Source organism: Rhinopithecus roxellana, chromosome 6 (assembly GCF_007565055.1).
Source record: "Rhinopithecus roxellana isolate Shanxi Qingling chromosome 6, ASM756505v1, whole genome shotgun sequence".
NCBI lineage: Eukaryota > Metazoa > Chordata > Mammalia > Primates > Cercopithecidae > Rhinopithecus > Rhinopithecus roxellana.
The window spans coordinates 90,587,222-90,613,020 of NC_044554.1; the positions used below are offsets into that span (position 1 = coordinate 90,587,222).

Below are 25,799 nucleotides of genomic sequence, written 5' to 3' on the forward strand. Positions count from 1 at the left end.
TCCTGACCTTGTTTGTGATCTGCCCGCTTCAGCCTCCCAAAGTGCTGGGATTACAGGCATGAGCCACCGTGCCACCAGCAACTACTGCATTTTTCACTTACAAGGTGTCTAGTTGGCTCTTTCTCATGTACACCTGTTCACAATTTATACCCATTTGCTTTGTCCTCATAATCTCCTGTTTGTGTAGATATTATGCTCTCTCTTTTGAAGAGATGTCTTTGAGGATACTCAACACACACTGATGTTAAGCTCTCTCCTGCTCTCTGTACTCTTCCACACTGACCAGAAGGAAGAGGTCCAGAGAGGGTGGCAGCGGCAGATGTGACCAAAACCAGAAAATGCAGACAAGTTTTCTGTGATGACTGATTGGATAACAAAGATGAGGGAGAAAAAAAGAGTCCAAAAGACACATGGTGTCAGCTTGAGCACACTGAGTGTAGTTCACATCTGTCACCAAGAAAAGGAAAACATGAAGAAAAGCAAAACTCTATGGGTTTGAGCCAGGAGGAACAAGGACTGTTTGGAATATGCTGAGTTTGAGGTACAAGAGCCATGCAGATGAGCAAGGCAGAGAGGCAGATGGATGGTTGTTTATATAGGTCAGGGTGGTCAAGGAAGAAATGACAGCCGGAAATTATGAGCATCTCATGATGGTGAGGCTGATCAATCCAAACAGATCACCACCAACTTGTCCCAGAGTAAGGATTCATCCATCATCATTTTGAGATGGTTTGTCTCAAAGTCACTGATTGTCTTTTAATTACAGATGGCTTTGATGGAAAGACACACAAAGATTTTCCTAAAGTCAATTTATAAAATGTAATAATGTATTTAGAATACATGGTGCAAACAAGGCAAGGAATGTCTTCACCACAGCCATTCCTGTTCACGTATTATTGTCTGTATCAATAGACAGAAAAAGTATAAATATCACTTATTTCCTTTACTCAACAAACACTCCTTTATGAGTTTACCACGTGCAGGCCCTCTGCTGGCGCCAGGGACACACTTGGCCCATGCAGAGCATCACACAGTGATTACAATGCTGACAAGTGGAGCCCTGTGGGATGTTGCAAGTTCTACACAGCAAGCGCCCTCATCCAGTCTGAAGAGTCAGAAAAGGCCTTAAAGAAAGGTCTAAGGAACTTACACTTCATCTGGGATGGAAGAATAAACAGGTGTTAGGCATGCAGAGAACTGAGGAGGGTAATTTCTAGTTAAGAGAAAATCACATTTTTAAAGACTTGGGAGTGGTAATAAATTTGTGTTTGTGAAAGGAGAAAATGTTTGCATATGATGAGAACTCAGATGGTGGTGGTGGGGAACTCCACAGTGGCACTAAGCAAGGCAGTGCACTGGTAAGAGTTGGGGGCAGCCCGGGGCCCTGCCAACCACAGCAAGGACGTCTGGATTCTATTCTAGGTGCAATGGAAGCCAGTACAGAATGTTAGGCCTAGGGGAACGGATTGGAGGGGAAGGAAGAAGCGTGGCCTGGCAGCCAGCTGTGATGCTACTGAAGCCACCTAGGGGAAATAAGCTAGAGCAGTGGCAGCTAGGATGGAAAAAGGATGGATGGACTCAAGCTCACTTAGGAGGCTGATTCTACAGGACCTGCTATTTGAGGGGCTGTGGAGAATGTGGGGGTGGGAGTCAAGCATGATGGTGATGCCATTGACCCCTGAATGCATTTGATAGAAGGCTAGGAACAAGAAACTAGAAAAGCACATATTTTATTTGCCGGAGGCTGCTCTCATTTCCTTGGAGTTCTGGACACACTGCACATTGGTCTATGTACTGCTAAAGTACAAGCTGTTGTGTTCCTGGGTACCCAGAGTTCCTTCTCAGCATTGAAATTCACATATTTAGATACCCTGCCACAATTAACCTGCTGACCTAACAGGAAAATAAGCACAAAGTGTAACATTCACAAAAGGTTCTAGAAATGTCAGTAGTCTCAGTCACGAAGTCTTAAGAAAACATAGTTAATAGGTGTGTTCTGAGTTGCCCAAACTTCTCAGAGTGACAGTGTTGTGGAAGGAAGTAGGACAGAAGAGAACCCCACCAGCAACCACCTACAGAGCAAACTAAAAATCTGCATTTCATCTGCAGAAGGAAAAGGAGAAAGGAAGAGTTCATTCTTGCTCAATTAAACTCAGCTCAGTTAAAGGGAGAGGTATGTTTGCTGTGTTTTTCTTCAAAAACACGGCAAATTTTTAAGATTTTATGAGGTTATTATATAGACTCTCACTAAAACCAGAAAAGGAAGTACCCCAGTCACTTTATTTTAAAGGAAGTTTAAGAAATAACTGCTACATTACCAAATCCAAAAGTTGCAAAAATCAGATGAAGGATGACTATTCCTCTACCAATATCTTTTCACCTATTATGACAGTATGAAAGCAGTGGTACAGTACCACACAGTCTTTCTTACATCTTTCTTAACTGGAGCAAAATGAGCTCTTAAAGCTATGTTTGTACTCTCTGTAAAGTAAGGAGAGACTAAAAATTTTTAGGACCATTTCCCTCATGGAGAAATTGAGGCACTACATTTAAATGACTCACTAAAAGTTACTGCAGGAGCCAAAGGTAGCTCCTGCAGGGAGAGTGAGAAATTTCAAGGCCTTCACAGCAATGTTTTCAAATGTAGTTCCAACAGCATGAGCATCACCAGGGGAGCTTCACAAAAACAAGGATCCCTGAACCCTGGATCACTATACAATGATCCTCTGTATTTTCAACATGTTTCATAAGTGATTCTGATACACAAGCAAGCTCAGGAGACCCTGACCTAGTCCATTCTCAACAGGAGGAGACTCTGTCCACCGCCCAAGAGACATTTGGCAATGTCTAAGCCTGGCCAACATGATGAAACCGTGACTCTACTAAAAATACAAAAATTAGCCAGGCATGGTGGCGGGCACCTATAATCCCAGCTACTTAGGAGGCTGAGGCAGGAGAATTGCTTGAACCCAGGAGACAGAGGTTGCAGTGAGCCAGAATTGCATCACAGAACTCCAGCCGGGGCAATAAGAGCAAAACTCTGCCTCCACAACAAGAATAAAACCAAAACCCTCCCTGGGTTTTAGTGTCATACAGTGCTAGATTCAAATCAGTACCTTCCTAACTGAGTAATCTTGGGCAAGTTAATGAACCTTTGAATAATTATGAAGTAGGGAGCCTAAGTCGATCTTGAAGGCTGTAGTAAGGTGATGAAATACCACGTGCGAGGCCTTCTGCTGCCTGCCACATAGTGTGTGGCGCTGTTATTATTACTACTACTAATGAGCAAAACTCCATGTAAATACAAAAACTCAAATGAGTTTTACTCAATGAGCTTTTCAAAGTCTCATGTAAATCAAATTTATGCATATGGAATTATATCTTAAATATGCAATAGAAATATGGTAGTTGAAAAACTGCAGGCAATCGCACTTACCTAAAACACATGCATCTGTGTTTCTTTTAGGGAACTAACCCTCTCCCAATATACTGGGGTAGGGGAGATGTTACAATTTTTCTGTTTGGAGAATGAGGACCAGTGTTTTATTCTTATCTTCACTGTTCAGAATTAAAACCTATTGTAGACACACAGTAATGGAGATCAATGTGATGAACCAAAGGATACAAATGTATGTAAGCCACAGGATGACCTCCAAGAGCTTATAATCTATTTCAAGAGAAGTGAGCACAAAAAAAGAAAAATGTGAATTACGTTATGTGTGAAATGTATTAACTGCAAATAAAAGCTACAGGCAAAGAAAATGGTATAAGAAATTAGAAAGCTGGAGAAAAGACTGCATTATAATGTGATCAGAAAAGGTTTGAGTACAAAGGAGGCTCTCTGCAGTGCTTAGCAAAGCCAGGATTTAAAGCAGTGGACAGCTGGGAGAAGGCAGGGGGCATTAAAGGTGGCATACTTTTAGAAGGAAACGGCAAGAAATGAAAAAAGACCGTGGATGTGCGGGAACAAGCATCTAAAGGAGCAGCTTCTACAAAATGGAAGAGTACCTGGGAATCACATACAGTCTCTGCAGACCCTACCTTGGCCCAGGGGTAACGCTTATGAAATATATGGAAGGATACAAAGTCACCCTAAAGAATCTGACTAAAGTCTCAGAACACCAGAAAGCTCAAGAATCATCCATGTCTATTTTTTAAAACTGATAAACTTTTTTCAAACAAAATCTTTCCCCAAATCATCCACAAATGAAAATGGGACAATACAAAGGTACTGCAGCAGGAGTGAGTGAGGAGTGCCCAGAAGCCCTCGGCAGCCACCCATCTGCCCCAAGCCATTTGAGAAGCAGAACTAAGGTTGAAAACTATGTATCTCTTCCCATCACCCTTTTTGGGCCTGAATATGCTCACAATCTCTTCTCCAAGCATTTTTCTGATGCACACTTAATAGAGATGATGGATCCCCTCACCTGCTGAGATGGCCCGTGCTGGCTTTTCTTGAACAAAAGTGGAATCTCTCTCCTAGTACAAATAGGATGGAGTTCCTACACTTGGGCCACGAAGAACACATCTAGGCAGGGTGTGGTGGCTAACGGACTGTAATCCCAGCATTTTGGGAGGCTGAGGTGGGAGAATCGTTTAAGTCCAGGAGTTCGAGACCAGCCTGGGCAACATGGCAAAACCCCATCACTACTAAAAATACAAAGATTAGCCAGTCATGGTGGTGCACACCTGTAATCCCAGCTACTCAAGAGGCTGAGGCAGGAGGATCTTTTGAGCCTAGAATTAGAGGTTGCAGTGAGCTCTGATTGAACCATTGTACTCCAGCCTGGGTGACACAGTGAGACCCCGAATCAAGAAAAAAAAAAAAAAAAAAAGAACATATCTAACGGTCCCTCCTCTACATGATATAACCTCCAAAAGTTGGTAATACCTGTGAGACCCCTTTCTTCAGGTTAACATATGGGCAGTTTCATAACCATTTGTCTCTTCTGTAGACAACTGAAGTTAGAGAGGAGAATCATATATCCACCCAACAAAGAAATGAAACTAGTGGTTAGCCGTCACGCTGGTGAGGGGAACTGTTGTTATGTATGTAGGCAGAGGTGAAACTTTAACATCATGAGTGAACATGGACTCTAAGACAAAAAGTGTCGACAGTGAACACACAGACCAGAGGGCTTAGCACTGAGGCTGGAACTGATCTAGAAAGAAGAGGAACCAGGAAGGAAACAATCCCAGACGAATCAAACAAGGAGGAAGAATCTCAGGCACTGAAGCTAGAGGATGGGAGGGAGAGTTTCAAGAAGATGAGAATGAGCAGCTTTGCCAAGTATAACCGAGAGGATGAGGACAAGCAAGGCAGAGGTGCCACCAAAAAGGGGAGCCCTGTAAAGAGGTAAACTGTTGTTCATGCAAAGATTAAAATAAGCATGGAACAACATTGATGGCATACTGGAAACATTTAAATAAGCCTGGAATGGAAACACACAGAATAAAATACTACCCAAAGAGAGTTACTAGGTCAAGGGGAGGATTTTCCAAGGTAAGAACAGAAGAGTTCACTGTTGAAGGCAGAGAAGAAGAAAAGAACAAGAGAAGAGAACATGGATGGGACAAAGCTCCAGGTAAGGTGGAAAGGATGGGCTAAAACCTATGCGGAGCATTGGGGATTGAGATAAGCTGAAAGCACTGGAAACAAATTGGGGCCACCTCTTCCCTCCTCTGCTGGCAGTAGAAGAAGCAAAACAAAACAGGAAGGCATGAGACAAAGGCATCAGGTAGTCTGTGGTGCCATGCAAATATGCAGGCAGAGAAGTTCTAAGGCAAAGACAGAAGTGGTAGCTTTCTGGTCTGTGTTTTCCTTGAAAAGCAAGGCCTGAGGGGGCAGGGCAGGGACAGGAAATACTGGAGGCTTGAAGACTTTATGCAGGGAACAGAAAAGCTGCTGCTTAGAAATGGTGAGTAGCCAAGATGGAAAAAAAATCACAGAGTACTAGGGAGCCAGTGAATATTCCACAGCACAAACTGGCTGTGTCCAGTCAAGACACCACTTTATTACCAGAGGATGCCTCCCACTTATCTTTTAATTCTGTCTCCTTCCTAAACATGTAAAAAGTTAGTCAGAGAAAGAATGAGAACAGAGGGCAACTGTTCACATGGAACTGCAGGTGAAAAGGCAAACCAGAGTACCTAATTTTCTAATCCAATGAGAATTTGCTTAAACTAACAGCAATAATGGCTGCTTTTATTAAGGAATCACTCTAGACTATGCAACATGCTACATTCTTTTCACATGTTTTCTTTAATCTTCACAAGGACCATCAAAGTAGCAAATTAATATCCCAAAAAGACTAAGGCTCAACAAGGCTAACTGAGACTTTCACAGAAAGCAGGGCTCCAGGACTGCTATGGTCTGAATGTTTGTGTCTCCCCAAAAGTCACCTGTTTGAAACCTGGGCCCTATGGTAGTGGTATAAAAACATGCTTGACAGAGCCTGTTTGCACCTTCTGCCTATGGGGAAACATACAAGGCACCATCTATAAGGAACAAGCCCTCATCATACACACATCCACTGTGCCTTGATCTTGACTTCCCAGCCTCCAGAACTGTGAGCAATAAATTTCTGTTGTTCATAAATTGCCCAGTTTAAGGTACTTTGTTATAACAGCTGAAGGAACTAAAACAAGTGCTCACATCCAGGTTTAAATGTCCTTGGAGCCTATACTTTCCCCTTTTGCCACACCGCCTCTTACTAGATGCTGCTGATCGAAGTGCTTGGGATTCCAGACTCTTGACTGAGAAACAAATACATTATACAGGACATAATAAGTTAACAAGAACAGTGGATGCAGGAGCCTTGATGTATCCAAACAAGCATCCTCAGCCTCAAGCGGCCCCCCGAGCTTGAAATTCAACAATACATTGTGAAGGCAAGAGCAGGAGTCAGGAACCAGTGAGCTGGTAATTCTTTTGAGACCTTCCCGTGATATAGCAAAGTCCATGTGTAAGAAGCTCCTGGGGGTTTTTCCTGCTGAGTGGAAACACAGAATTTTCTCCTAAATATTTAGAAAGAAGAGAAACAAGTCCATCATGGGCAGACGTCCCTCTGAAAACTCCAGGCACTGATGGAGGGTGGCTGAGCAGAACTGAGTACCTGATACGATAATCACTACTCAGGAAGCGCCTCCTCCCAGTGATTCATTCATGAAGTATCTTTTCATTTTAAGGACTGTTCACCAGGCAAGGAGAAACCACACTCAAAGACAGGCAGTTCCCAGTCTAATGACTGCTTCTCAAACTGTGGAAGCCCTTGGATTAGATTCATCTGGTGCTTATCACAGATGCAGAAGAAAGGCCCTGCCCCTGGCCAACAGAATCACGATCTCTGCAGCTGGGTCTGCATTTTGCATAAGGTGGTATATGCATATTGTATGAGTTCACTGGATGCTTCCTGTACACACTCAAGGTGGAGGACCACTGGGTTCAGTTGATAGACAAGCACAACACAATGTGGTAAGTGGAAGGGCACCCAAACTTCTGGGAGACAATAGAGCAGCAGTGCTTAACCCAACTTTTGGAAACGGCTTTTAGTGAAATAGCAGCTATCCAGGCTAAGAAGAAGCAAAGAGCTTTCTGAATGAAGCTAACATGCTATGAGAGAGAGAGAGGTAGGTTATGTGATCTTTACTGAACAAGGTAAAGAGAAAACCCAAGTAATGGTCATTTCTTCTACTCTTCATTGCATGTGAAAACATACTTCTAATTCTCATGCCAACTTCTGACTCAATCAAGAAACAACATCTGACAGCAACACTTTCATAAGTCTCATTGTAATTCCAGCAACTGCAGGGCAAGAGCGTGGGTTCCTAACTGTCTGTCTAGGTTTCCATATGTGATTAATAGGAGGCCTACAATTTAAGCAATTGTTTACACTTGTCATCTGTAAAATCAGAATCACCAAGAATCAGACAACGCAATATCACGTACCTCTTGATATGATGAGCCAAAAAAGACACATTGTTTCTCTACATTTCTGCCAAAAATACAAAACTCGAATCTGATCAGTAGGATATGTAAGAGAACCCCAAACTGAAGACTTTTTCTAAAACAGCTGTCCTGTACTCTACAAAAATGTCAAGGTCACAAAAGATAAAGACTGAGAAATTTCTAGAGATCAGTGGAGATCAGAGAGACCTGACAATAAACACACTACATGATCCTGGACAGGATATTACACCATAGAGAAAATAAGGCCCCATAGAGGACCTTATTGGGACAACTGATGGAATTTGAATATGGATTACGAACTGTGAATTTGATGATAGCATTATACCACTATTCAATTTATTTCTGGTTTTAGAAATGTACTGTGATTGTTATGTAAGAGAATGGTTACAATATTAGGACATACACACTGAGTGTTCAGGGGTGAAGGGGGATGGCGCTTCCAAGGCTCCATCAAATGGTTCTGGAAAAGTAGGTACAGAGTTCTTTGTACTATCCTTGCAATTTTTGTGTGTTTAAAATTGTATCAACATAAAAGTACTTGTCAAAGCTATCAGGCCATGAAAAACAAGGAAAGACTGAGAAATTGTCCAAAATGGAAGAAGACTGAGGAAACATGACAATTGGTATCCCTGGATTGGATCCTCGAACAGAATAAGGACATTAGTGGAAAATCTGGTGAAATCCAAATAAAGTTGGTAGTTATGTTAATGTAATGTACCAACGTCAATTTCTTAGTTTTGACTAATGTAACAAGATTAACATATTAACATGAGGGGAAACCGGAAAAAGGGTATAAATGTAAGCATATACAATCTTTGTAGCTTTCTGTCAATCTAAAATTATTCCAAAATAAACAGATAATTTAAAATATATATATTAAAACACACACATAGCAAAGGCCACCTCCAAAGGCAGAGAACACTACACTAACCTCACAGGTAAGGAGGACTGTCTATTAAGAGCTGCTGTCTTAAAGCAGAGGTTCCCAAACTGCACTGACCGTGGCAGAATCAAAATTAAATAGTTTACCAGAACCACTAAATTAGAGTCTCTTGGGATGGGACCACTGAAAACAGTTATTTCGGGTAAGTGCCTGGGTAGTTCTGATGAGTACCCGGGCTTGGGCACCAGGTATCCAGCTCAGCACGTCTCAGATTGAACTACGCACAGGGATACCCTGGGGATCTTGTTAAAATGCAGACTCGGGTCAGGAGGTCTGGAATAAGACCAGAGATTCTGCATTTCTAATGTGCTTTCAGGTGATGCCCAAGCATGTGATTCAAAGCCTCACAGACTGAGAAGGGCAATGCAACAACACAGAGGGGCCGAGGGCATGCCACTGCAGGGCATTCAGGACCTCTACACGTGTGTGAGACCAACTTCTATCTCATTGAAGCCATTGGTCTCTTAGGCTGTGGCCAAACCTAATCCAAACTACATTTAGTCTGCACCAAGTATCTCCAAACATTTTCTAAAGGTAAATTTTAACTAGCATCTCAAACCACACAAGAAAGCAGATAAGCATCTGTTGCCTGACTCAAAAGTATCCGAAACTATTAGGCATCTCTACTCTTCTCTATTTGTATAGGTTGCTTCTTGAGTCACTAGAAAACTACCTCAGAGAGCAGTTAAAATGACAATGATGTGTGGTCTGATGACAGCTTTTTTGACAAAAATCCCAAAAATTTACCCTTTCTTACATTTAAGTTTAAGTTCAATTAATTCTGATCTGACCCATATAATTCATTTTAATGATTCCTTTGGATTCACACAATTCCATATAACTCTTGCATTGATCTGCCACCAGATAATAAAATCTGAACAGGAAAAAAATTGTAAATCATAATCGTAAAATAGCATAGAGAACATAAAGATTGGAGTTGCCATGGTATTATAATTTTGAAAATGTAGAAGGCCATCTAGAACCCTATATTATATACATTATAAAACCTGTAAGTATATATTAGGTCTCAACCTTGTATTTCTTAAATCATTTGCTCTTGAATTCGACTACAGTAAAGTGAGGACAAAATGAACCATTCCAAGATAGCCTATAATCAAATAGTGCATGAGAATCACACCATACAATTCTCAAGACTCAAGTTAAAGGATGCCTTTATGGGTCAAACCACTTTTATAAGTCTTCTTGATATTTTTTAATTCAATAAACTTTTGTTGAGTATTTACTTCATGGCAGACAATATGCTAGACACATAGTGAATTTTACACTAAAAATAAAAATTACAATTGGCTGAAATCCAAGACTGAACCCCTCTATACTAATTTCATTATAAAACTATTAATGTAACAAAGTATCAGTGCATTTCGTTGCTTCTGCAAAAAATGAAGAAAAAAGTGATTTTAAAAATTAAGTTTTGTCTTGCCTGTGTTCCAACAATCTGCACATATTCATGTGTCATGGCAAGGCAGGGATGGGACAGCCTCCACTGTGTCAACTGCCCAGGGCCCGATCCACTTGTCCCTCCCATCTCCTTCCCAGCTTCAGACACAAATCCTGCATTGACACAATCCAAGTGGATGCTGGAAGAGTATAAAAACCCCATCCATCACTATTATATGTGCTACAGAGATCAAGCTACATTGCAACTATTACTGCACAGATTTTTCAACACAGCTAGAGGAAGAAAGGCAGAAGAGCGAACTATCCAAAGTCTATGAAAATTCCCATATAGAAAGGAAAACTGAAAATAAACACCCAAGGCTGTCACGTTACTAACCTGATCAATTTCCATGAGTTTGGGGTAGGCGCCCGGCCATTCGATGGCCACCTTGACGATGTCCGCGGGTGGCGGCATTGTAAGCCTCCAAAATGTTCAAAGCCAGTGGGACTGGGGATCCTACAGTGTAAACGGCCACACGTGTCTATACCTAATGAGGAATGACAGAAAAAGAAAGAGAAGTCACTCAGTGCAGATGCAGGGTGAATTCTGCTTCATCACTTCCTGTTTTCATGGTGGTTTGGTACGAAAAACGGCTCCCCTTTGTGCCTGGGTGCTGGAGGTGAGGGGCACAGCCAACGGTACGACGGGCTCCTGAGGAAAGAAGAAAGATGGGGATGCCCGTGCCAACGCCCTTGAGTCAAAGCCGCCAGGAGACGCTGCCCTGTGGGGCATGGCTTGCGCGAATCTTCAGTGGAAAGAAAGCTGTTCCTTACCACTGAGTTCTGCTCTGAATGGTGCCCAGGGTCTGAATGAGCCAGGCTCACTCTCTGTCCAGACATGCATGTAAACGTCTGGCGCTCAACAGTCTCCGGAAGGACAGATTGACCAGGAAGTCATGGTCAGGAAGCAGTGTTTCTTTAAAGAGTTTTCTGTGTGTCACAAATAGATCTCCGCAATATAGCAACCAGGATATCATGAAGGAGAAACACCCTGAGAGCTCACACACATGCACACTCATACTCCCTCCCCAAGGTCAGTTCCCACAATGCACCTTCGGTGGGGGGGAGGGGGGCGGGGCAGAAAATGTACAAATGTGGACTGGATGGCATTCAGAACAGACTCTGATTTCTCACTTGAATGAATCATGCTTCTTACACAAAGGAGGCAACCATTATCCTCTGCAGCCTCTTCCCAGGCTAGCCCATTTTTTGGTTTTTTTGTTGTTGTTTTTTTTTTGAGACACAGTCTGGTTCTGTTGCTCAGTGGCACAATTTTGGCCCACTGCAAAATTCAAGCAATTCTCCTGCCTCAGCCTCTTGAGTAGCTAGGGTAACAGGGGCCCACCACCATGCCTGGCTAATTTTTGCATGTTTAGTAGAGACAGGGTTTCGCCATGTTGGCCAGGCTGGTCTTGAACTCTGGGTGATCTGCCCACCTCAGCCTCCCAAAGTGCTGGGATTACAGGTGTGAGCCACCTGGCCTCGCCCCATTTCTTTTTAAAATTAGTTTTTTTTGTTAACAATCATGTGATACAAACTTGTGTGTTTGTGTGCACAAAGATGTACAGTGTAGAGTCTCTTCTCCCAGTGTCACCCGCCGACCCAATATCTGCTTTCACTCCTTATCCTTCCAGTTATCCAAAGTCATTAGGTATCCCTCCAGAATTTCTTCACGTATAGAAGGCAAATACAGAAATACATTATTGCATTTCCATTTTCTTTATATAAAAGGCAGCATTTTTTTTTTTTTTTTTTTTTTTTTTTTTTTTTTTTTTTTTTGAGACAGTCTCCCTCTATTGCCCAGGCTGGAGTACAGGGGCATGATCTTGACTCAAGACAACCTCCACCTCCCAAATTCAAGCAATTCTCCCGTCTCAGTCTCCCAAGCAGCTGGGATTACAGGCGCACACCACCACACATGGCTGATTTTTGTATTTTTAGTAGAGACAGCATTTCACCATGTTGGCCAGGCTGATCTCAAACTCCTGACCTCAGGTGATCCGCCCTCCTCAGCCTCCCAAAGTGCTGGGATTGCAGGCGTGAGCCATCGTGCCTGGCCAAAAGGGAGCATTCTTTTTGTTTCTTTGAGTATATTTTCTAAATCCTTCTATGTTAGTACAAAGAGAGCATCCTGATTCTTTTTACGGTTACATAGTAGTTCATTGTGTGGATGTGTCCTAGTTGATGAACCAGTCCCCTGCTGTGGACCATTGGGTGATTTTTCAAGTTTACTTATCATAAACCAAACTATGATCCATAAATGTATGTCTAACTAATTTTGCACATATGCAGGTACATCCTTACAATAGATTCACAGAAGCAAAACCGCTGGGTCAAAGCACAGATACAGTTAATATTGATAGCCATTTCCAAATTTCTCTCCATTGGACTTGTATGATGTTGCCTATTTATACCCAGCCTTACCAACAGAATGAATTTTTGCAAACCTGACAGGTTGAAAAATAAAATCTTAATGTTTTTTTAAATCCTATTTCTCTTATTGTGAGGTTGAACATAAAGAGTAAAAGACACATGCTCCCTCTTTGTGAACAGTCCAAACCTTTGCCTCTTTTCTATTGGGTTCTCTTGTCTTTTTTGAGAAATTGGTATCTGTAATGAAGATCTTAAACATGTGCATTTGGTCCTTTATCAGACCAGAGTAAGCCTTGTCAGTTACTATCCCAGATCTCAGCAGTAGCTGGACATTACTGAGACAACAGAGATAGCAGAGTTAATAGAATCCTCACCACCACCAGCAGTTATATAAATAACTAACTTCAGTGCAGCTGACAAGTAAAGGAAATGAACCAAAACAAAACCGCCACTCCTTTGACCAAAGACGATTAGGGAAGCCTGCTGAGAAGCTAATCAGTGGTAACCAGCAAGAGCAAATCTACAAAGCACTGGTTTAGTCACTCATTCAACAAATAATTATTGAGCCTCTGCTCAGTGTCAGGTCTATTCCCCGTGCTGGGGATATAGAGCAGCAAATCTGGGAGTTAGCAACAAAGGATATGAAGAAAAATCAAGCAGGGAAGGAAACTGAAGCCTGTGCCTCTGCCAGTGTGGGAGGGGCAGGAATACAATTTTAAACAGCAAAATCAGGGAAAGTTTCGCCGAGAGGGCAGTAAAGACATGTGAGGCCAGATGTGGTGATTCACGCCTGTAATCTCAGCACTTTGAGAGACTGAGGCGGGTGGATCACTTGTGGTCAGGAGTTCAAGACCAGCCTGGCCAACATGGTGAAACCGCATCTCTACTAAAAATACAAAAATTAGCCAGGCGTGGTGGTGCTTGTAATCCCAGCTACTCGGGAGACTGTGGCGAGAGAATCGTTTGAACCCGGAAGGCAGAGGTTGCAAGGGGGCGAGATCGCACCACTGCACACGAGCTTGGGCAACAGACCGAGACTCTGTCTCAAAAAAAAAAAAAAAAAAAAAAGACATCTGAGAGGTGAGGATGGGAGACCTGTGGACATCTGGAGAAATCAGGTTCTAGGCCAAAACAACGGCAAAAGCAAAGGCCCCAAGGGAGGAGCATGCCCTGTTATGTTCCTGAAACAGGGTACTTGCTGAAGTGAAGGGCAAGAATAGGAAGAGAATGTGTTCAGAGAATGGTGGGGTTATCCTTGGTGGGTTCAGTTTACCATACTCCTGACCTCCTGGACAACTTCCACCACACCTCCTGGTTTGTGACTTCTAAAGAAGGAAGCTGTGTGTCCCTGCACACCTATTCAGAGTGTAAATCAGCACAGCCTTCTAGAGGGCCTTTGGCAAACTATACGAAAAGCCTTAAAATTTTGCATCCTCTTTGAGTAATTTCAATTTCCTAGAATGTTATCCTCAAGAAATAATAATAATAATTATTATTATTATTATTATTTTTTTTTTTTTTTGAGACGGAGTCTCGGTCTGTCGCCCAGGCTGGAGTGCAGTGGCCAGATCTCAGCTCACTGCAAGCTCCGCCTCCCGGGTTTACGCCATTCTCCTGCCTCAGCCTCCCGAGTAGCTGGGACTACAGGCGCCCGCCACCTCGCCCGGCTAGTTTTTTGTATTTTTTAGTAGAGACGGGGTTTCACCGTGTTAGCCAGGATGGTCTCGATCTCCTGACCTCGTGATCCGCCCGTCTCGGCCTCCCAAAGTGCTGGGATTACAGGCTTGAGCCACCGCGCCCGGCCAAGAAATAATTATTAACCACAGCAATGACAATTTCTGCTTTGTTTATAATTCTCGAAACTTGAAAACAATTGAATATTTGATAATGGGGATTTGTTAAGTAATTATAGTGTCTGCTATGTGCAAATGCAAGCAAACAATCTGTACTCCCAACTTCCTCTCCATAGTCTGTATGCTCTTTGAATACTTGAGAGCTCTAAGAACAATGCATTATTTCTGTGCTACATTACTTCAATTCAAGATCCAAGTTCAATTACATACCCTAGAATAAGAATTAAGAAAGCAGGCTCTAATGTGCAAAGAGACTCTGTGTGAATTTTAGGTAACACTATTCAAAAGAAAGCATACACCATCTTGGGGGTTAAGACAGTAAATAATAAAAATAAGAATGCATTTTAAGCACCTTGCCCCCACCTGTTCATAAAATCATCTAGAATTACAGCAAAAGAGGTCATCTAACCTTTTAGGAATCAAAGGCCACGCTTGTTTTTCTACCCTTTTAACTGGTATTTATTTCTCAAAGGCCGTTCAGGAAAAACCTGTTGAACAGGTGAGAACACAATAACGTTGGCTCCAGTGGAGAGTCAGAGGGGAGCTGTACACAAAGCAGCCATTGAGAAAGCAAAGGAGCAAGGAGGCTTCCCCTTGGGATTTCACTTAACCAAGCTCAATTAGACCTCACCAGTTTTCCCCAACATTAACAAACCACAAGGGAAAGGGAGGGGGACACAGCAAGGCTACTCTGGGGGTACAGCCAGGTGCACAGTTGCAAAATGGATGATCTAGTTCACATTTTGTCATCAGAAGTGCACACCTTATCCTCTTAAATTAATATCTTCACTAGGAAACAGCACCTAAGGCTTCTATATGTAATCAGTGTTACTTCTGATGAAATTTAGGGAAGAAAGGTTCTAGCCTGGGCTTTCTCATTCCTGGCACAATTAGCAGCTGGGGCCATACTTCCTTGCTGTAGGAGCTGCCCTGAGCATTGCAAGATGGCTGGCAGCATCCCTGGCCTCTGCCCTCTAGAGGTCAACAGGCCCTTCCCCTCAGTCATGACAAATGTTCACGTGTTGTAGAAGGGACCCGGTGGGAGGTAACTAAATTACAGGGGAAGTTTCTCCCATACTGTTCTTATGGTAGTAAATAAGTCTCACGAGATCTAATGGTTTTACAAGGCGAACACCCTCTCGCTTGGTTCTCATTCTCTCGTCTGCTGCCATGTAAGAGCCTTCTGCCATGATTGTGACGCCCCTTCATCCACATGAAACTGTGAGTCCATTAAACCCCTTTCTTTATAAATTACCCAGTCTCTGGTATGTCTTTATTAGCAGCATGCAAACGGACTAATACAGGTGGCAAGCTAGCAAATCCTCTAGGCGGATTACCGACGATCAGGGCAACTCATCCCATCCTTGAACTGGACACAAGGCACACGGTCTCATCGGGCTTTCCAGGAAAGATCAACGCACAAGCCCAACTCTTCGTGAGACATAACTGAGAAGGAAATACATTCTAAAATCTTCAGCCAACAAAGTGAGCGTCCTGGTGTCCTATGTTTCCCCTAGCACAACTCTGGGGTTACCAGACTCCCTCTGTCAACTTCTCCCCACTACATCTGGAGTACTCCAAGGGCAAAGTCCACATCACATTCAGTTACAGATTCAGGGCCACAGTAGGCAGGCATTTTAATACATGGGTGTTGTATGAATGCATCCCCTCCTCAATGAACATCTCATTAGAGCTACCAGCAGTACAACTGGGCCTAGTGTTGTCAAAATTACCAAAGTAGATAACCTGGTATTACTTAAATTGCCCAGTAAAATACAAGTTACAAGAAGTTGTGTAGACAGCCGGGTATAATAATGCTTATACAAACTAAAATTTAAGAACCATTAAAGGAAGAAACAAAAGGGAAGTCTAGGCAGGTGGCTAGACATGCTAATCATTATGCCTTCCAAAGTCACTATCAAATCCCAGGGGGGTGGGTAAAGAATGGGCAGAGAATGCTATACTGTTCCTGCTTGCCTGCTGGCTTGACTTTATTCCATTCCAAAAATATGAGAATTGTTCCGTGTTTAATACTAAGATTCTATCACCTTGATATGCACGTTAAATGGCATGTTTATAGTTGAGTGAATTAAATGAGAAAGAGGAATCACTTCTTCTTCTAAAGTTAGGTATTGAAGTCTGCATAGCAGCTAACATCTGACTCTATCACCCATGAACAAGCCCACTCTTCTACTAAATGTCTCCCTAGCTTTGGGTGGCATTTTGAAGACAACGGAGAGAAATCGCTTTGACTCCCACCTAGAAACTCATCTCTCTACACATTGTTCTATGCCCAAAGTTCAACACACCTCTTGCTGCAGTCTCTTAAAGATGTTACATGTCTACAGGTTTTTCCATACAGCATAATTAATTCTTTGGGTTCCACAAAGCTCCCAAATATCTGATCACTTTTGTTTTTTCTGAATTTCCCATTTGGTTTTAGTTTTGGGTGCCTGCAATGGCTCTGAACCCTTTAATGCTCTTTCTAGTCTTTCTGTTGCACAGTGAACCCTACTGAGAAAAAAATTAAGCCTGTAAGGCCATTCCTGCAGAAGCTGTGTATTGGGGAAACGAACACACTTGCCCTGGTGAACTGTCTGTCCCCTCCCCCACTGCACTCACAAGCCCAACAGATGGGCCAGTGGAGGCCAGGGCAGATCAATGGGTGATAAACACCAAACAGCTGGAGAAACGATCTGCTTCCACTCCTCAGCCCCTTCCTTCCTCCCCAGGAAAGCTGTCCTCTGCCCCGCTAACAGTCATTATCCACTGATGATGGATAATGCGTTTATAATGATGATGGGGATAGTGGGAAGGGAGCTGTTCATCTCACATTTTTAATGTTGAGTTGTCTCTGATAGAAAAAGACATAAACCACATTTTCCCCTTGCATTAGGTTAGGCAGAAAGGGAAAGGGCTTCAGGAGGCGCATCCACTGAAAGCAGCCTTCCCTCTTGGTCCTGCTGTCTTCCTAGAGCCCTCTAGTCTTCACTCTTTTTTTTTTTTTTTTTTTTGAGACAAAGTCTCACTCTATCGCCCAGGCTAGAGTACAGTGGCGCAATCTCAGCTCACTGCAACCTCCGCTCCCCGGGTTCAAGCAATTCTCCTGCCTCAGCCTCCCGAGTAGTTGAGATTACAAGCAGGCACCACCCTGCCCAGCTAATTTTTGTATTTTTAGTAGAGACGGGGTTTCACCATGTTGGCCAAGCTGGTCTCGAACTCCTGACCTCAGGTGATCCACCTGCCTCGGCCTTCCAAAGTACTGGGATCACAGGCATGAGCCACCGCACCCAGCCTAGTCTTCACTTTTGACAACACTGCCCTGCATGGTACACTGAACCTCAGCAGGGGCCACTGAAAGAGGCTTTGGGTAAAAGTTTTGCTCTTCTCTTCTTTGTGCTACCATCCTTCTTATGCCAAACAGACTGAAATTCTCAATACCTTTGGTGTTTAGGTCAAAGAATACATGAAGCCAATGGTGCTGTCAGTTGTCATTCAGGATGTTACGAGCGTCCAGGTTTGCTGAAGCCAGTCTTTGTTTCCCATGGGAGCAGCAGTGGTGGGCACGTGTCCCCCAACCTGCCCTATACTGGAGGGTCTGGATGGAGGGGTACATGGTGCGGGTGTCATTTCAGGTTCCTGTATCAGGGACCTGATGGCCATTCTGAAAACAGCCCGGGGCCAAAGAGGAAGTTTGCAGCTTCAGAAATGAGGGAACACGGTGTGTTCAGAACAGAACATACAAGCACTCAGCAGAAAGAGAATAAACAGAGAATGGAATCACGTGTGAGGCTCAATATTTCATTTTCTGTATACGCTGTTGACAAAAGCCATGTATGCTAATCTTAGCAACAATTCAGCCCATTGATTTGACAGGTGGGGAAATGTGCTATTAGCTACGGTTGGCTTGCAACATAATGGAAACTTGCAGAGAAAAATCTTTGCTTTCCCAGTGTCTGGCATTGACATCATGAAGGCTAGGGGACCGCTGCCAGAAGGAGTGGCGGGCAGGAGCCCAGAGCAGGCATGCGGCCGGGCACCGTAGACACACACTTTACTCACTCTTCTTCACGGCCCTGACTGACAGGTGTTATTTGCAGTAAATTAATGAAGATACTAAATATTAGCTAGTTTAAATGACTTCCTTCAAATCCTTAAACCCTCTCAGGGCGACAGATGCCTCTTCAGTATGAGAACTATTAAAGGTGAATTGTGTCCCCCCTCAAAATTTGTATGTTCAAATCCTAACCCCCAGTACCTCAGAATGTGGCTGTATTTGGAGACAGGACCCTGAAAGTAGTAAGGTAAAATGAAAAATGAGGTCTTCAGGCCGGGCCTTAACACCGTGTGTTTGTCTATTATCCTTATAAGAGGAATAAATCTGAACGCAGAAGGTACAGAGGGAAGACCATCTGAGGACACAGGGAGAAGACAGCCATCTGTCAGCCAAGGAGAAAGCCCTCAGAAGGAACCAACACGGATAACACCTTAATCTCTGACTTCCAGCTTCCAGAACAGTGAGAAAACCCTTTTCTGTTAGTTAAGCCCCCCCCGACTGTGGTACTTTTTAATGGCAGCCCTAGCAATCTAATAAACCACCAAAGACAGAATGCATCAAAGAAGAGCCTGATGATTTGATACGAAGAAGCTTAAAAACTTCTGAATTCCAAAAACCTTCATAAAAATTGAGACAGTGCTCGCTTCAGCAGCATATATACTAAAACTGGAACAACAGAGAGGATTAGTGTGACCCCTGTGTAATTTTTATATATTAAAGTATTTATTTTGAAAATTTAAAGACGAATAACAATCTGAAAAAAAAAATTGCAATAGACGTGATCCAACCTAGTATAAATACCCTTAATAAGGATCTCATAAATTTATTTGTTAGCTGGGCACAGTCGCTCGCGCCTGTAACCCTAGCACTTTGTGGGGACGAGGCGGGGGGATCACTCGAGGCCAGGAGTTCTTGCTCTGCTGGGGATGAAGCTGAAGTGGCAGCCATGCTCCATGGGGAAAGTCATCCGCAACACGAAAGAATGAGGCAAGGAGAAGCTAAGACAAGTCAAGAGGAAAACATTCAAAAGGGAACAAGGACAGGATGCCTAGCTATGTTCAGTTTCTGTCGAGTTTCCTAACACTTTTCCTTCAGTTCTCTGAAGTACCCTAATATCCTCCCTAGACAAACTAATACATTCCTCATTATGCTAAGTAAGCTTGAGTTCAGTTTCTGTCACTTACAATTGAAAAACTCCTAATACATCAACCTAACCATATCTGTTTACTGCCCTGAGTGCCAAACTTGTCATTAAATGACTGGAAGGCAAAACAGACTGAAGTTACACACTCTAACCTTGCAATCAAGAGGAAATGATCTTTTGCTCCCCAATTCTAGAGCTTCATATAGCTGCAAGTCCACATCTGTGACCTAGCGCTTAGCACCTAGGGGCTGCCTTTCCTCTGTGGGACTGCTACCAGAAGTCACACATGGACTGCACTAGTTTTACTCTGGCATTTCCCACACAGCACCGCTTCTCTGAGTTATTTATAAATGCAATGCAAAAAGAGGATTCTTGGAAAACACGGAACGGAATAATATCTAATAACTAGTTCATGTACTATATACTTTCCAAGACAATTTTATGAATTAGGTACCATTACCAGCCTGTTTCACAGACAAGCAAACCAAGATGTAAAGACATTAGGTATCTTGCCCAAAGTCTCACATCCACATATGGAATCCAGCCAGAATGTAATCTACATGTCTGATTCGATAAGCTCATGTTTGTAACAACTATGCCATTTTCTTTTAATAGAGACGAAGTCTCACTATGTTACCGGGTCTTGAACTCCTGAACTTAAGCGATACTTCTTGCTGCAGCCTCCCAAAGTACTGGGATTGCAGGCTAAGCTGGGCTCTATGCCATTCTTTTGAAATAGTTTCCTTTACTGCAGGACTTCTCAGGGACTTTAATGTAACACGTGTCCTGTGAAATGTCCATATGCAATCTACAATATTTCCCAAATGTATCTGTCCAGGAAACTTTTTTTTAAATAAAATATCTTGTGGCACAGCGTTCTCATAAGCCATACTTGGAGACTATTTGCCTCCTCGGCTGCTCAGAAAGAAAAAGAATCGCTGAATAGACTTAGCCAGGAATGTAATGGAAAGTGGCAGAGAAAACTTTCCGTTAGTCCCGTATTGAATTATCATCACCTGCATCTATGGGCTTGTCTCCAGGAAAGTAGCCCAATTCTTTTGAGCAACTCTTTCCAACTCACAGAGAACACTAAAAATTCTATTAACTGCAGCTTCTACTGTGCAAAGCAACAGAATGATAAATAGTAAAAAGAAACAGAATACTTGCATTTGTAATCATTTGAACATCTCATTTCCTGCTTTAAATCTGTAGATGGTGACTTGGGACCTCTAGGATATAAACCTTTTCAGCCTGCATCCAGGTACCACCGGTGCATCTTCCCCCACCCAGCGAGTCCCTGCTCCCCAAACCCCACGCATTTGCAATGGTTTTGTAAGTCAGACATGGAAAACTGGTTCTACCTTAAGACTGTCACTGATCAATTTGCGGCGGCTGCTGGTGGCACTGCGTGAAGGAACCCCCAGACTAAATCAGGATCATCCTCCAGCTAGCTATGGTCTGGGTGAAGGACTAGAGAACTTGAGACAAATGTTTGCAGTATCTCTTCCCAATTCATAAATGGCTTGCCATTTCCTGAGCCTGCCAAGGTCCTCTGTGTCCAGAATTGGTGGGTTCTTGGTCTCGCTGACTTCAAAAATGAGGCCGCACACCCTCGCGGTCAGTGTTATAGTTCTTAAAGATGGTATTTCCAGAGTTTGCTCCTTCAGCTGTTCAGATGTGTCTGGAGTTTCTTCCTTCTGGTGGGTTCGCGGTCTTGCTGGCTTCGGGAGTGAAGCTGCACACCTTCGCCGTGACTGCTATAGCTCTTAAAGGTGGCACGTCCGGAGTTCTTCTTTCCTCCCGTGGTCTCGGTGGCTTCAGGAGTGAAGCTGCAGACGTTCACCGTGAGTATCACAGCCTATAGAAGCAGTGCGAACCCAAACAGCGAGCAGCGGCAAGATTTACTGTAAAGAGCAAAAGACTAACACCTCCATACAGCAAAATAGGACCCCAGTTGCAGCTCCTAACGCGCGTGGCCTGCTTTTATTCCCTTATCTGGCCCCACCCACATCCTGCTGATTGGTCCCTTTTACAGAGAGCTGATTGGTCCATTTTACAGAGACCTGATTGGTCCGTTTTACAGAAAGCTGATTGGTCCGTTTTGACAGTGCTGATTGGTGCATTTACAATCCTTTAGCTGGACTCAAAAGTTCTCCAAGTAACCACTCGACCCAGAAGCCCACCCGGCTTCACCTCTCGCTTTCACCCTGTCTTTGTTCATAATGTTCTCTCTACCTCCAATGTCCTTTCCTTCCTTTGGGTCTGCTTCAAAAATTCCCACCTAGATTTCAATGCCTATCTCACGTGCCAGCTCCTATTAAAGATTTCCCTTACCTCACAGCCTCCCATGCTAGAAGTAACTGCCCTGAATCTGTCTTCTTAGGTGCTTACAATGACCTACCAGAGCACTTTTCCACACCTTATCTTATTTGTTTATATGAGTTCCCTGAGGGTAGGCCTCATATATTATTCATCTCTGTTGCTCCAGACCTGATCAGACAGCATGGTAAAGAGCAGCTCAATATTTTTCAGACAAGTGAATCAATAAATGAACCACTCTTTCCTTAAAACCAAATTCAGAGATTAAAATTACAAATGTGAAGGATTACTCAAGCCAGTGATGCATTTTTAAAATCCAGAATTCCTTGCACAGAAAACCTTCCGGCATTTCTTCAAGCAGCAGCTATTCATTTGTTCCCACTGGACAGAAATAGAAAGGGAGCTGCTGAGAGGTGAGAGCACGGTCTACTCCAGATTCCTTTTCCTCCTGGAAAAAAATCTTTCAAAAACAGGATGAGACCTGAGCTGAGCCACTCGCTCTCTTCCCTTCACTCCAAGCTCTCTTGCACTTTGGGAATCTGCATTTCAACTGGAAAGTTCATCATTTTGCAAACTAATGCACACACTTCCTCCCTTGTTCTGGTTTTCTGGATATTTGCTTTTCAAATTCCTTTTCAGCTGTTGTAATGCCAGTGGCTGCTCCCTTCCTCCCAGCAAGCCCTGTCACTCCGTGATGTGTGCACAGTCCCCAGTGGAGGAGGCAAGGCTCGAGCTCAGTTCCCTATCGCAGAACCCAGACTCGAGGCCACAGGAAGTGCTGGAGCATTTCCACCATCCTGTGAGCCAAACATTCAAAGTTTCCAAATCTGCTGATCAAAAAACAATATGTGAAACTTCTTTCTCCAGCCCTCTCTCCAGCAACAGCAGAACTCTAACTGCTACCCCTAAGAAATTTGATTGCATCATATTATCAGTGAAGGCCCCTGCAGAACTCTGGGCTGTGCCTCCACTGGGTTTCACCTGACAACCCTCATACACAGAATTAGTCATTCTGATGCATAATGCAATGCCGCATGGCTGCCTTACACAGAATACCATTAGGCTCGGCCTTTTTCTCCCAGGCTAGGGTCCTTATTCCCAGAAGAGCACAGACTTGTATGAGGTCTCTGGGGTCAGTTGTTGGCCTGGGTGTTAATCCTGGTTCACTCACATTGAAAACGCTGTGACTCAGGCCGGGCATAGTGGCTTACATCTATAATCCCAGCACTTTGGGAGGCTGAGGTGGGCAGATGACCTGAGGTCGGGAGTTTGAGACCAGCCTGACCAACATGGAGAAACCCTGTCTCTACTAAAACTACAAAATTAGCCAGGCGTAGCGGCACATGCCTGTAATCCCAGCTACTAGGGAGGATGAGGCAGGAGAATCGCTTGAACCTGGGGGGCGGAGGTTGCGGTAAGCCAAGATCGTGCCATTGCACTCCAGCCTGGGCAACAAGAGCTAAACTCTGTCTCAAAAAAAAACAAAAAAACAAAATAGAAAGCGCTGTGACTCTGGACAAGTTACACAACATGCTGACCCTCTCAGTATCCTCATCTGTGAAACTGGAATGACAGTGGTACCTTTCTCATAGGATTATTATGAAGATAAATTATCTATAAAGCAATTAGAGTAGTGCCTGACCTGTATTATTATTTGCCAGACATGGGGTAGCTGGATACATAAAACTGAGGAAACACATCTGTAGTCCAGTCTCGTGAAACACACACACAAGCCACACTGCATGAGAATTCCTTTTGCTGTAAACATCATAACCGAATTGGACAAACAGCTATGGTACTAGAAAGGAAATAATAACTTCTCCTTAAGTTCAGGGAGCTTTTTAGATTTGAAGTTTCGAGGGCGTACAAAAGATTCCAGGTGAATGATTGTGCTGACAGAAATCGGAGAGGGGAAAGTTAGGGTAAGATTCTGGAAGGATTGACCTACATTGCAAAGGCAGGAAGTCACAGAGAATTGCCTGAGCAGATGCCCTCATGGAAAATAAGAGAACTATTTTCTCTCCTGACCACAGGTCAAGTCCTCTAGGAAAGTTCTCTGAGTACACGAAGGTGACTGGGATTCAACTTGTTCTAAATCCTTTCTCCCCAAGGAGAACCGGATGTCATCTTGAGTTATGAGGCAGCTGAGTGCTTTAAGAGGGCCTACAGGGGAGCCTCTGCACAGAGGGGGATCTGCTCCCCTATTACTGCACAACTTCCCCAACTGTATGTTCTTCCAGCCTTGCAGAGTGACATCTATCCTTTTCTGTCTGACCCTCCCAGCAAATAGACAGAGGGTAGTGTAGGGCTAAGAAAACAATCAATACCCCAAAATATGGAGCTTTGACATGCTGAGTACTCTGAACTAAAGAAGACTGGAAGGTGTCAGAACCAAGGCCTCTCTGACCTCTACTGCTCTCCTTTCTCCCATCTCTCTTTCACCCCTGAAGCAACTCATAAAAAACAAAATTCCATGGTGTCTATGTGCCACATTTTCTTAATCCAGTCCATCATTGATGGGCATTTGGGTTGGTTCCAAGTCTTTTTTATTGTGAATAGTGCTGCAATAAACATACATGTGCATGTGTCTTTATAGTAGATTGATTTATAATCCTTTGGGTATATACCCAGTAATGGGTATATACCATTTCTGGCTCCAGATCCTTGACGAATCACCACACTGTCTTCCACAGTGGTTGAACTAATTTACACTCCCACCAATAGTGTAAAAGTGTTCCTATTTCTCCAAAGGATGAGTTCATGTTGTTTGCAGGGACATGGAAGAAGATGGAAACCATTATTCTCAGCAAACTAACACAGGAACAGAAAGCCAAACACCGCATGTTCTCGCTCATAAGTGGGAGATGAACAATGAGAACACATGGACACAGGGAGGGGAACATCACACACCAGGGCCTGTGTGATAGGGGAGGGATAGCATTAGGATAAATACCTAACATAGATAAAGGGTTGATGGGAGCAGCACACCACCATGGCATGTGTATACCTATGTAACAAACCTGCACATTCTTCACATGTATCCCAGAACTTAAAGTACAATTTAAAAAAAGAAAAGAAAAATGATCAAGGGATAGGAAGACAAATTCACAAAATTCCTTTAAGCATTAACTTATCTTAATAAAAGAATAATAAATACAAAAAAAAAATTCCTCCTCCACAAGGTAGGTCATAGAAACTAGAACCTCTCTCCCCCAAAGTAAACCATGAAACCTAGGAAGGTCACTCTCTTCCTTCTCCCCAAAGACCCTTTTTCCAGAGGGATCCTGCCCTATATCCAGGAGGAAGAAATGCTACACAGAAAGGCCAATAAGAATCTGAACCAACAGCCCTTGCTGAGGTTCCTCCTCAGTCATACTGCCATTAGGTCACACCATTTGTCCAATCATAGTTCTACATGGCTGTCCATTCTATATCAAGCCTAAGCATAAGAATAGTTATGGGGCTTTGGGTCTTTGTTTCTGGGGCTTTTGGTCTTCATTTCTGAAGGCTCTCATGTCATATAAAACTTTGATTAAATAACTGTGTTATGCTTTTCACTTGCTAACCTGTCTTTGGTTTCAGGAGTGTCAACAGTGGCACATATGATGGTTGAACACAGGCATCACACTATCACACACTGATAGTAGGCATGATCCACCTGGGGCCTAATGAGCTATGCTGGC

General features: G+C 43.3%; 1 protein-coding gene across 3 annotated transcripts in view; it reads right to left on the bottom strand.

Moving 5' to 3' along the window:
- Positions 1-25,799, bottom strand: part of ELMO1 (engulfment and cell motility 1) — a 578,893-nt gene that overhangs the window by 458,477 nt on the left and 94,617 nt on the right. For 2 of the 3 annotated variants that reach the window (XM_030931898.1, XM_010356685.2), the window contains exon 2: positions 10,708-10,858. In XM_030931898.1, coding sequence (XP_030787758.1) covers positions 10,708-10,785 — 78 coding nt within the window. In that variant the 5' untranslated portion in view covers positions 10,786-10,858. Of the gene's footprint in view, positions 1-10,707; positions 10,859-11,144; positions 11,344-25,799 lie in introns of those variants that run through there. The other variant, XM_030931899.1, reaches the window with a different exon arrangement.